Raw genomic sequence first — 13003 nt, 5'->3', positions numbered from 1 at the left:
CTGTTGTCCAGACTTATGTTCCAGCACGAACATAAATTTCAGCAAAGACGAAGCTTTGCTATTAATGAATTTGGGAGCTTGATGGTCTGCGTAGAGTATGAATTTCTTTTGAATCAAATAATGTCGCCAGTGTCGCAATGCCTGGATCACTGCGTACAATTCGATCTCATATACTTCTTGAGTGTATTGCTAAGTTTCTCACTTTAGAAGGCTACCGCCCTATCTTCTTGAGACAAAACTTTCACAATTCTGACATATGAGGTATCACAAGACTCCTGTAGCTAGACTGTTATGCCCCAAAATCAAAAAACAGACTCACAAAATTCCCGATCGCCAAATTCGGCACCGACAGCCTCCATAGTGTCCCATTTTCGGCTCCCGGCATTCATATGCCAGATTCCGATCTTGGGATCCTACAAGAAGGATTTTCAGTATGATTTTTTTTGTAATGGTGCATAACCACAAGTATAATCAAGTCACAAACCAACATCACCATATATCCACTATATCAAAACTTTAAGTACAATGCGAAAAGGGAAATACAATATGATCAAAAGGCTCCAAAAAAACTGATGCGCGCTCCTGCGATCTAACGACACCTACACGCAACGGTCGTGCATAAGCTTACAAAAGCTTAGAGGGTGGTGTAAGTGTGTGCGCAAGGCAAGTGCCAAGTATACAATATTAAAGTAATGTGGAAATATGAGGGTAAGTCCACGAATACAATCAGTCGTACTAAGGCTATATAATGCAAGGCATAAATGTTATTGGTCATGTCAAGGCCATATGATGCGAGACCTATGTAGCCAAATGTCATATGCGAGATGCAAAGCAAGCATGCCAGTCCTCATGAAGTATACATATCAGTACAGTTCTCTCTAGGATATCACCGGGGTCTAATACACTTCACACTGACTACCGCCTCCCTAGCTGCACAGCCCAGTAAGTGGAATAGGCCACACTATTCGCCTGACCAGTAGTTTGCCAATACCTACCCGGCTCGTCGATAGCGGACTTATTTGTGAGCTGGTCAAACTCAGCCTAGCTTACAACCCTCTCACTCGGATGGATAATGCCACACCCCCTTCCAACTGACCACGGCACAGTGAGAGACGCGGCCTACTGGTATTCGGCACTCCTGTGCTCGTGTATCTACTCGATGTAGACGTTGGAGCATTTCCTTGTACCAAAAAGGTTCTGGGACTTTCACCCAAGAACATCCTAAGTGCCCACAGTGTTAGAACCAAGTATTTTCGATATCTGATACGACCATCCACGATGTGCCTGTGGAGGTCACAACCCTAATGTTGTTAGGGCATATAATGATCATGTCACACATATGAGAGATGCATGACTCATACTGTCCAGTCATGCAGCAATCCTGCGCGTACCACGCACTCATATGGGTAACTCTTATTAGTGAGTCCCATAAATAATCTGCCCAATGACATATGATATGATCAGTCACTATTCATATCAAGCATACATATGATGCGTATGGACATGAATCATGAAGTTATACTAAGCATGTTATAAAGTGATGAACTATTCTCACAATGAAGATGGGCCTAGGTGGCTTACACACAACAAGTATGGGCCTATCAATGGGCCCTAAGGAGAGTTACAATGCGGACATTTAACCAACATTGTACTTACAATGTGGGCGTCAAACCATTATTGCTCCCAAGGCATAGCCCGCCATAAACATCAATATCTAAACCATGGTAGAATCACACATTACAATTGACTTGCGTACATCCCATTGGGCCTCGACCCATGGGCCTTAGATACATCAAATGGGCCGCATAACATGGGCCTCATATATATCAAGGTGGGCCTCAACGGACGACCACAGATACATCAAGATGGGCCTAATCACATGGGCCTCATAAATTCCCAAAAATGAGTCATATTGAAGGATCATTTGGACCATATCACAAATAGCAATGAAGATAATAATTTTCACGGTTAAATAAATCACAGGGCCCACTATAAAATTTATTTTCCAACCAATCTAATCATAAGGTCATAAAGACCTGGATTAAGAGGGGGAAATAAATATCATATTGGTCCAAACCCTATAGCCCAAGGGTTTTTAATGGTGGACATTCAAACTCACTGTTTTCTATAATGTGGTCCACCTGATCCTAGGTCTGTCTTATTTTTAGTGTCAAGCCTTAAAATGAGCTTTCAAAATGATTAGACGGCTTGGATGCAACATATGCATCATGGTGGGTCCCATAGATGGACGACATGGATGAAACAGATGGGACCCACAGAACTTGGTGACGCTACTACAACAACTATGTAGCTGGAGTGAGGTACACCAGCCGTCCCACTTACCCATGCGTGGGGAGGTGTGGGTAAAACACTTACATTAGTGGATCCCACGTGGGGCCCACCATAACGTTTATCTGTCATCCAATCTATTAATAAGGTCACACAAACCTGGATAACGAGGAAAAACAAACTTCATACTGATCCAAAACTTCTGTGACAACCTAAAAGGGTTTCAATGGCAGATGCTCAATCACACTGTTTCCTGCCGTGTGGGCGACCTGAGTTCCACATATGGCTGATTTATTTATTTTTTATTATTATTTTATTATTATTATTTTTTTGGGGGGGGGGGGGGGTTGCCCCATAGTAAAAGGGGGCCCTACCAAATGCACGGTGTTGATGTTCTACACACATCACGGTGAGGCCCACGGCTGGGACCCACATCCTTGCCCTCCTTTCACGTGCCAGCGCAGGACGCTGCTGCGCATCCCTGACGTTAGCAGCAGCACCTGCTACTTATATATATATATATATATATATATAAACGTTTTTCGAAGGTTTTTTCGTGGTAGGGCCCGCATTAGGTGGATCCACTCCACCCATTGGATTCTATTACTCAAGACAGTCCGAACGAGCCTAATATTCGGTATGTTTCAGTGTATAGAAATATCAAAGTGGATTTCAACGGTAAAGCCATTGTTTTCTATGCTATGGCCCGCCAGATAGTCGGGTTTGCTTCATTTTTCAGCTCAACGCCTAAAATGAAATAGGGAATGGAATGGGCGGTGTGGATAAGGTTCATATATCAGGGTGGGGACTATATGAGTGGCCTACATTAGACCTCACTGCCGGTTCACCCTTCATTGGACCACGTCCTGTGTCCAGGGTGTGAACGTCCATTAAGGTGGGTCCCACATGGACGTGACCCTATTTGATTGGATCAATCTGATATTTGTGTCTTCCCATCATCCAAAGGGTAGGGCCCACATGGCTTGGACGACCATGGGGTCCATTTGATGGATGGTTTGGACATCACATACACTCATTAGGTGGGCCACAAAATAAAAGAAGGAGAGAGAGAGAGAGAGAGAGAGAGAGAGAGAGAGAGAGAGAGAGAGAGAGAGAGACGTGATGATGGAGGGCTCCACCACTATGAGCCCTCCCTTTTCATGCATTCAATCATACATCAAGTGGGTCCCAATACATGTGGGCCCACCAAATTAAAAATCAACGGTGGAGATTCCTTCTCCACCAAAATGAGAGGTTTAGATGACCTCTTTCAAACGTAGAAAAGTAAACATCATGACGGGGTCTATGGAGAATAGCCATCATGGAATGATCATGAGAATCAAGGTGGGCTATCAGCCACATTTAGGGTCTAAAGTGAGATCCATACCATCGATTGGTAGGCCTCACTTGGCCCATCATCAAAACAAGAAATCTAGGTCTATAGAAACACTCACTGTTCGATCTTCTTGGTCTGATGGAACGCCGATCTTCTTGTGTCCCTCTTTGATAGAAGATGATGAGAAATGAATGGCTAGGATGATGAATCTTGGGGTGGGAAGTGGGCCACACACATGCACTTTTCTCTCTTGGGATGTTTGGACGTCCACCACATTGGTTGCTTGGAAAATGTGTTGAGAAAGAGAGAGAAAAGGGGTAGTTGTAAGAGAGGTGATGAATGTGAGGTGATAGTTGTACTTGACATGTATGGGTGTGTAAGAGAGAGGGTGAGAGAGAGTTGACTTTGGGTTGCTCTTGTATTTGACATGAGATGATTGATTGATTGATTGAGTGATTGATTGATGGGACATGTTATAGAGATTCTCTTGGGATTTGCAATGCGCGGTGTTTTCCTCGAACTGAACGCGGGACCACTTCTCTTGACCTAGGTATTGTATTGGTATACAAGATGCGGGGTTGGAACCATGACGACGGTGCGGTCACAATGGTACAAGTCTCGGATTAAGCCGACTCAGATCTATAGGATACGAGTTAGGGTCGTGCGCAAATGTCAATTATAGGTTGCGGATTGCCGGAATTCGACGGTAAGGATCGCGGGAGTCGACGGAGCAGTACAGACTCGGATACGGGCCTTACATAGACAACCGGATTTATCCCTTAACAATTGAAGATGTCATTGAAGTATACTCGTAACTAGACGGTCGGGTCTATCTTCGGACAGCTAAGGCTGTCAACGGGCCAGGGTGAGGTCCACAAGCCCGCAAGTAAACCTGGGCTTATGTCGGTCCCAGGCTATGATGACCAAGAACAAACAACCCCAAGCCTGGCCCTTGGCAATTATAAAAGGCCTGAACCACCCACTTTTGTGCAACATCTGGGCCATTCATTAAGTGGGCCTGATCATCCACGATATAACTGTGACAAAACTGCCTTTGAAATCCCTAACCGGCCAGGCTGACGGGCTTTTAAATAAAGACTGAACGCGCCCTAGTTATTTTCCGGGTTTGACATGGGCTTGTCGGGCCTAGTATTCCAGCCCAAGCCTAGATTACAGTGGGCCAGGCCCGTAGTCCGCATTCAAACCCGGCCAATTGGCAGTCGTGGTGGAGCACCTTATCCACCCACACCCACCAACCTTCGTCACGGGTTCTATCATTTGCAAGATAAAAAAAGAAATGGAAAAAGGCCAGTCATATGTTACTCAGGCTGGTATGACACTTGATACTCGGGCATTCCCAAACTGTACAAGTGGCATACGTAACTGAAATCAAACTCACTAAATTGGTGGAACGAACGCGGCTAAGTCACAATCCAAAAATCAGATTGATGTTGGCCATTTCTCGTTCTTATCCGTCCAACAAACGTCCACTAAATAATAGGTGTAAATTTTGGTCCATGATACATATAAGAACCGTAATTTGGAGATTATAATTTCACTTATAAGTCATCTATTGAAATTTATATAAGCGCCTGCGTATCATCTATCACAGTCTTCCATAGTATAAAAAAAATATGGAAACAGAACTCTACAATCGTTTTATTCTAATACCAGACGCAAATACATCCACAAGCAAATTACTGAAAATTCCCTATAAAAAAATACAAAACACAAATGGGCACGAAGAAGAACAATCAACGGTCACAATCAGCCGCAGCAGTTAAAAAGCAATAGATCGACGCCGTCATTCCCTAACGGTGATAACGGAATTCATTAACGGAGACCAAACGAACCATTTATCTTCACTTGGTTATGGCATAGACGGCGTAGATGATTCCAGGCAACCATCCCAATAGCGTCAGCAGCAAACATAGCCAAAACTCCACCTGCAACAAAATTACACAAAATAAATAAATTAAAAAAAAAAATCAGAATTCGGTCTAGAATCGGAAAATCTAGACAGGGAATCAACTCGTCGGCTCTGAAAACATCTGAATCTGGCGAGTCGGGCAGAAAGATTGACATTTTACCAGCCGATCCGGTTTAACTCGGACGATTACCGAGTCAACTCGGTGAAAATTGTACAAAAACGCTTATAAACTCAAATTAACTAAAATTTCTTCGAAAAAAGAGGAAATCACTCCGGCAAACTAAAATTTCCCAAACTTGGAAACTACAAATCAGCAAATTTTCAAGGAAAAAGAAGGTAAAAAAGGGATCAGAGTGAGTAGTCGGGGAATGGAAGAGAATGAGAGGCTATAGCCGGAGAAAATCGTCTGAAAAGAGCAGATAGATTGGAATTGAGAGAAATGACGGATCAGGAGATGAGAGAAGCGCCTACCTTGCATCCGAACTTAAGAAAAACGCCAAGAGGAGGGAGGATGATCGCCAAGAGGATGTCGATGCAGTTCAAAGTCCCTTCGGACGCCATTTGCAGAGACGAATTTCAATCGCTGAGAGAGGGAGAGGGAGAGGGAGAGAGATAGAGGGCAGAAGAACTAGAGACGGAGAAGGAAACGAGAGTAGTTGTATGTTTATAGGAGAAAATTTTACACGTGGCAATAGGAAACGAGAGATGATTCCCTCCGTCTTGCATCGCTGTACACCTGCATATGCAAGGGATCCCCAGTGACCGGCTAAGGCATATATCCAAGTGAAACTCATCCGCAGTAGGAAGTAAACAGACGGATCCGACTGTGGTCAAGGGACGCGGATTGCGTCCTAACCCTGCCCGGGCAGGGCTCTGTGGAGCCCACCGTGATGTAAATGTTTTATCCATCCGTTCATAATTTTTATCAGATCATTTTAAGGTATGATCCAAAAAGTGAGGCAGGTCCAGGATGTAAGTGGACCACAAAGTGGAGATTTAACGTCCACCATTAAAAACTTCATGGGAGCTGGAGAAGTTTCGGATAACCAGATATTTGTTTTTTCACTTCATCCACGTCTAAATGACCTTATTAATAGGTTGGATGGTAAAAAAACAATCACGGTGGTCCTTAGAAACGTTTCAACTGTGGGTGTCATTATCACACCAACTTCCTTTGGTGTGGTCCACTGCAGCTATGTACCTGCTTCATTTTAACAATCATATCTTAAAATGATATGATAAAATCAATGAACGGCGTAGATAAAATACTTACATCACAGTGGGCCCCACAGGGCCCTGCCCGGACAGATTAACGTAGGCGGAGGTAGGACGCAATCCGCGTCCGTGGTCAATGACGTCTACTACCGTGTGGGGCCCAGCGACCGTCTAAGCCGATCCGTGCAACCTACGCAAAAGTAACACGCCACGTGTGAGATAGTTAGCTAATTCTCAACGGTTCTGGGGAGAAAATAGACGTATCGATCCGGAAGCGGATTGGCTGGTGTACCTCACACCAACTATATAGGTCAGCGTGTTATGTTGGTCTGATCATGAGTTATGTGTTATATTCAAACCGACTATTCATTTGACAAGCTCAGCTTAAGGATTGAGATGAAAGATAAGACAGAAATAACTATCAAGTGGGATACACCGTGAAAAAGCAGCATGGGATTGGACATCTGCCTTTGAAATCCTTTAAGGGTCACAAAAGTTTTAGATTAATATAAAATTTAATTTTCCTCTTAATTCAGGCTTTTGTGGCCTTATGAGCTGATTGGATGAAAAATAAATGTTACGGTGGGCGCTACAAATTGCTTAACAGTGACAGTCATTATCTCTGCTGTTATTTATAGTGTGGTCCATATGATCTTTGGACATGATGCATATTTTGGATAATGCTCTAAAATGATTTCTAAAAATGAATGAAGAGTATAGATATGATAAATACATAATGGGCCCATGTGACTTTGATCTCCTTTGAAACATTCGTGCAACTCGGAGGTCGACGAGCGTCATTGCTCCTCTTCGCTTGCATGTGTTTTATCCACTTGGCCCATCTAATTTTCAGCTCATTCTAGAGCATGATCCAAAAAAATAAAAATGATCAAATCTCAAGTGGACCACACCACAAGAAACATTTGTGATTGAACGCCCACAATTAAAAACTCCTTAGGGTTACAAAAGTTCTGGAGCAAGCTTATATTATGTTTTGCCTTCATCCACGCCAGTCTGACCTGAACCACAGGTTGGATGTCAAAGAAACATTGCTGTGGATCTCAAAATTTTTTTAATGGTGGGCGCGTTTAATCTCCACTATTTTCCTCAGGTCCACCTGAGAAAAGGTATGGACGGCTTGGATGCACAGATACATCACGGTGGGCCCGCCCACAGAACTGCCCGTTCGGGGCTAGAGAAGGGCGGGGTAGGAGGCAATACGCGTCCGATTCGAGTAACGAATTTACCAAAATCTCCAAAGCGAGAGGCAGCAACGCAGGGGCATTTTCGTCATTTAACCCATTCCTCGAGATCCGTTGGACGCACTTTACGAGGAGGGACCACCGGCTGTTGCCGGTTTTCGATGTTCTTTTTAACGGGTAAAATAATACAACGGCATCATGGATGCGGATTGCATACTACCCCCGGCCGTCCCCAGCTCCGAACGGGCAGTTCTGTGGGCGGGCCCACCGTGATTCATCTGTATATCCAAACCGTCAATTCCTTTTCTGGACGCGGATTGCGTACTACCCCGCCCGTCCCTAGATCCGAACTGGCAGTTCTGTGGGCGGGCCCACTGTGATTTATCTATATATCCAAACCGTCAATCCCTTTTCTTAGATTAATTTAAGCAGGAATAAAAAAAATGAAGCATGTCCAACGCTCAAGTAGACCACACCAAATAATAAGCTTAGTTACATTAAAATGCACAAAGCATTAAATGTCAGTTGCATTAAATGCAAGAGTCATTTGTGGTGTGGTCCACCTGAGTATTGGATTTACCTCATTTTTGTTTTATGTCTTAAAATAACATGAGAAAAGGGATAGTCAGTTTGGATGCACCGATAAATCACGGTGGGCCCGCCTACGGAACTGCCCGTTCGAAGCTAGGGACAGGCGGGGGTAGTACGCAATCGGCGTCCCGGCGGCGATGCGCTTGATACGCAGGCAATTAGAACGGAAGCGGATTGCGTACTGAGTAACTTAGTACCCTTAGCATACTGTGTGAACTCTGTGGGGCCTACCTTAATTCATGCATTTTATCCAACCTGTTTATACTTTTTACCAGATAATTTTAGGGCTCTAGCCCAAAAAAAAAGCCCTATAAAAAGATTGAGTGGACCACACCAATGTAAAAAGTGTGAATTGAACTTCTACCGTTGAAAAGTTCTTAGGGGCTACAGAAGTTTTAGATCAAGCTGATATTTGATTTTTTTCCCTTCATCCATTTCTGTTTGATCTTATTAACAGGTTGGATGAAAAATAAGCATTACTGCGTGCCTCAGAAAGGTTTCAACGGTGGAAACCAATACTTCCACTGTTTCATGTGGTATGGTCCAGTTGAGAAGAGGATATACTTTAATTTTGATCTCAACACCTAAAATGATCTCTAAAAACGGAAGGACGGCGTAGATAAACTACATGCATTCACCGTGGGTCTAACAGAGTCTACTCAGTACGACAAGAGCGTACTGAGTAACTCAGTACACAATCCGCTTTCAATCAGAACTGTACATGTGGCATATAATGACTAATTTTAAACCGTTTAAATATTGTAGATTATTATCTTAAAGTCATAATCCATGATCATGTTGTTTAAATATTGTAGATAATATCATTTGTAACCGTCCATAAATGTCAACCAATCTGATAGTCCGATAATTTAGTGTTTGGCCGGGCGCTGGATGTGGTATTAGATGGGATTAAGAGGGATGGGATCGGCAATATCCTGGGATAGGAATGACGAGCCAAACAGATCCAGTGATCTTGTCCCAGGATATGGGCAATCCCATAGATCTTAAGACAATTCACTGACATCACCATCATTACCTTAAAATTGATCCTATTCCTTGGTTGGATGGTAAAATCCCGGGATATACAGGGCGTGCCAAACAAACCCAGTGAACTCGTCCGTATAAAAGCAATCCCATGGATCTTAGCCCAATCCACTGACACCACTATCATTACCTTAAAAATTGATCCCATCCCACCAAATCCCATGGGATCGGTCCGGCCAAACACGCCCTAATAGGAATAAACTGGGATCGTTACTTGTACAGTTAAATTTTATTTAGTCGTATGCAATTTCTAAGAAATTTCTAGGCACCTGCGTATCATCCATCACGCTCTACCGGAGTATCTATCTTTTCCTCGTTCCCTTGTATGCGCGCCGGCCATGTTGCAGACAAAAGATCACGCAGCGGATCATTCGACACGTGTCCTGCCGGAAACAAAGTTGCTTTAAACGAGTCACACATGGCCGAGCTGTCCTGCACGTGCAATAAAAGCGATGATAATGTAAGAATTCTTCTTAAATTCCTCTGTGTGGCTCATGGCCCACTTATGTCAACGATTTGTAGTAGCAGTGTTACAAACGGTTTTAAATTATTTAAACTCATCTCGATCTGATGATCTCAGCCATCAGATTATTGGTACACCGTAACGGGAATTATAGGCCTTTACGGATGGGTGCGGTTTATGTTTATGTGAAACCTACGGTGGTTGTTCCCTCCCTTTCAACGGTCCATCGTGATCATATGTGTGCAAACCTGGCACCGCTGGAGCATGCACGCTATCAGTCTTGGACATGCTTGATAAAATACTTTTGTGTCCCACAAAAAGCTTTTAATACTCAATCATCCCAGTTATGTGGAATGGTCCACCTAAGATTCGGACATGCTTCATTTTCTTATCCATGCCCTAAGTGAGTTATATAATGTAGAGTTGTACACAAGTCAAACCGAGTTGAGTTGTGCTTGCTTGTCACTAGCTGACCCCAGCTAGAACTCAGCTCGGCTTTGTGCTTGAGCCTGATTGGCCAACTTAGATCGGTCCTCGAGCTTGATTGGCTAGCTCAGATCGGCTCAGTTCGGTTGTCAGCTTGGGCTACTTTGAGTTGAGTTCAAGTCAAGATTGAGCCTATGCAGCATTTTCTCAAACATATAAAGTGCATCTTCAATGTCTCACTGTATATAAAATAGCATCAACGGTTTACAAGTATTTCATCAAACACTTGGTAGGCAACATCAAAATCAAAATACAAGGGTATTTGTTTCATTTCCATACCTTCCTCGCCACCAACCGACACTTTGTTGAGTCATTTCATCAAACACTTGGTGAGCAACATCAATATCAAAATAACTGAGTCACCGAACTAGTTCAATCCGAGTTTGATTTGAGTTGGGGTACGATCTGAGTCGAGCTCAGGCAAGCTCAAAATTTTTCAAGCTAAAAAAATCAGCTCAAGTCGACTCGAACTCATTTTCGAATCAAGTCGAATCAAAGTTTTTCAAGCCGAGTCGAGTGAGCTAACAGAGCTAACTCGGTTGTACAACTCTATCATATAGTATGGTGGGCACCACAATTAAGGTCCACCAAAGCCAGACTTTACATGAGAGCCATCATCAAAGCAACCTTTAAACATGCTTTATGTGGGCACATATCTGATGGTGATATGTGATCAACTTGTCATGTTTTCTATGTAAAATTTATTCCACCCACCAGGTTTTGTCCTCAATTCTAAGGTCTTTGGGGAAATAAATCCTCTAGATCAACAACTCAGATGGGCCACATTATATGAAATGGTGGGGATAAGATGACAACCATAGGTCCACGTGGACCACCATAGTGTGTGTTTTTCATCAAGCCCACTAATCAAAGGTTCATGTGTGAGCTCCCATCATGTGTTTCTATAATTAAATTCATTAATCATGTGTAACTCACTAGGATGAAGTGGCCATACAAAAATCAGCCTGATCCAATACTCAGCTGGGCCATGATTTAGAGATTAGGAGTAAATTTACATTGTTCCTGTTGGCATGGGCACGGGGAGAATTTTTTTGGGCTAATATTTTATATGTACTGTATGGTTGCCCCTAATGCAGGGAATGACACGAGAAAGAAGATCACTTTCCTACCTTAAGTAGGCAAAAACCTTGAATCTATAAGATTATTCTTGAATCCACAATATAAAAATAAAATTTAAAATTTTATTATTCAATAATATTTGGACTTTTCAATTACATCATTTATAAAGAAAATTTACCTAAAATAGTAAAATAATTTGATTAAAGGAGAATTTATCCAAAATAGTAAAATTTACCAAAAATAAATAGCAATAAATTAATTGTGTTTAACGATTCCTAGCATGATTAAGAGCTATTCTTAAGAATGCCCGTACTAAAACATTAAAACCAATGAGACATGTCTAAGTTAAAAATTACCAAAAACAATAAGTTTGTCTTAAAATTGCATTTTTGAATTAGAAGGAAGCATTTTCTTGTGAAATGGACCCGCGCAACTTGCTAAGGGGTTGGTTGACCCACATGGCCTTTTCTAGTAATGATTGATAGGTCGTGCGTCCCATAACAATATTCGAATCAAAAGTTATGGTCGATTTACAGTTCACACTTTGAACGATAATTAGTCATTATTCGAAATGTTCTTCGAATTAAACATGCCTAAGGCCTATTTACGTCATACCCTATGTAGGTCTGAGCCCGGATTTGATGGACTACGTCGGCTTCCATTCGGGCTTCTTTTGGTTCAACTATGCAAAGGATATTTCTACAGCTCGCTCTACATCAGTTCCACGAACCTTGCGTATTTTACTTGGTAGTGTAGATGATTCTTATTGTGGGGAAAAAAACAGAACTGGCCTACTGTGCAAAAAGTGTAACTGACCGTAGGAGGAATGCTAGTGCGAACTTTCCAAACTGACAAGGCATAAGGCTCGGAGAGTTCGTAAGACATTGATTAATGATCCTCTCGATGGAGAGATTGAACTCGAAACAAGCAGAGCTCAATGATCCTTGAAGGTAGAGCTTGGTTGTAAGAGTCATTTCCTAAGTTGAGGAGGTTGACCACCACTAGAGCAGGTTTAGGATCTCGAAGAATATCCCGCCCCAAATTAAGAGATCAGATCTGACATATTCGAATATCACACAACATCCGAAGATCACGCCAATCGAGGTGGGCTCGATAATAAATTTGGAGGGAAATTCATATCCAGATAAGATCTTCCAGCATATCTAATGAATCCCACGAGATACGTGATCTTGACACTACCCAATGGACCCTATAAGTATTCCTGCTACAACTGAAGGAAGGTAAGTGAAAAAAACCCTAGCTCAAGTCTTTTTTAACCTGAGTCTACCTACTTGATTTAGGCATCAGAGGATCCACACCCATTATTGGCACTTCCGTTGTCTTCTTCATATTGTTTTTGCAGGTTC

At 42.6% G+C, this 13003-nt stretch overlaps 1 protein-coding gene across 1 annotated transcript; it reads right to left on the bottom strand.

The window, feature by feature from the left end:
• Positions 1 to 5262: 5262 nt before the first annotated feature.
• On the bottom strand, positions 5263 to 6198 carry LOC131231404 (hydrophobic protein LTI6B-like). The gene is made up of 2 exons (XM_058227572.1): positions 6027 to 6198; positions 5263 to 5571 (listed from the first exon to the last, which is right to left on the bottom strand). The coding sequence occupies exons 1-2, from the start codon at positions 6114 to 6116 to the stop codon at positions 5488 to 5490; spliced, it is 174 nt and encodes a 57-aa protein (XP_058083555.1). The 5' UTR covers positions 6117 to 6198; the 3' UTR covers positions 5263 to 5487.
• Positions 6199 to 13003: the final 6805 nt, after the last annotated feature.

The sequence above is a fragment of the Magnolia sinica genome, chromosome 17 (genome assembly GCF_029962835.1).
Source record: "Magnolia sinica isolate HGM2019 chromosome 17, MsV1, whole genome shotgun sequence".
NCBI lineage: Eukaryota > Viridiplantae > Streptophyta > Magnoliopsida > Magnoliales > Magnoliaceae > Magnolia > Magnolia sinica.
Note: the sequence above shows the minus strand (reverse complement) of the source record. Positions and strands in the feature narration are given on the sequence as shown.

Coding starts and splice junctions, on each gene's coding strand:
- LOC131231404 (XM_058227572.1), bottom strand. CDS start 6,116: ATGGCGTCCGAAGGGACTTTGAACTGCATCGACATCCTCTTGGCGATC. Junction 5,572..6,026: donor TTCTTAAGTTCGGATGCAAG/GTAGGCGCTTCT, acceptor ATTTTGTTGCAG/GTGGAGTTTTGGCTATGTTT.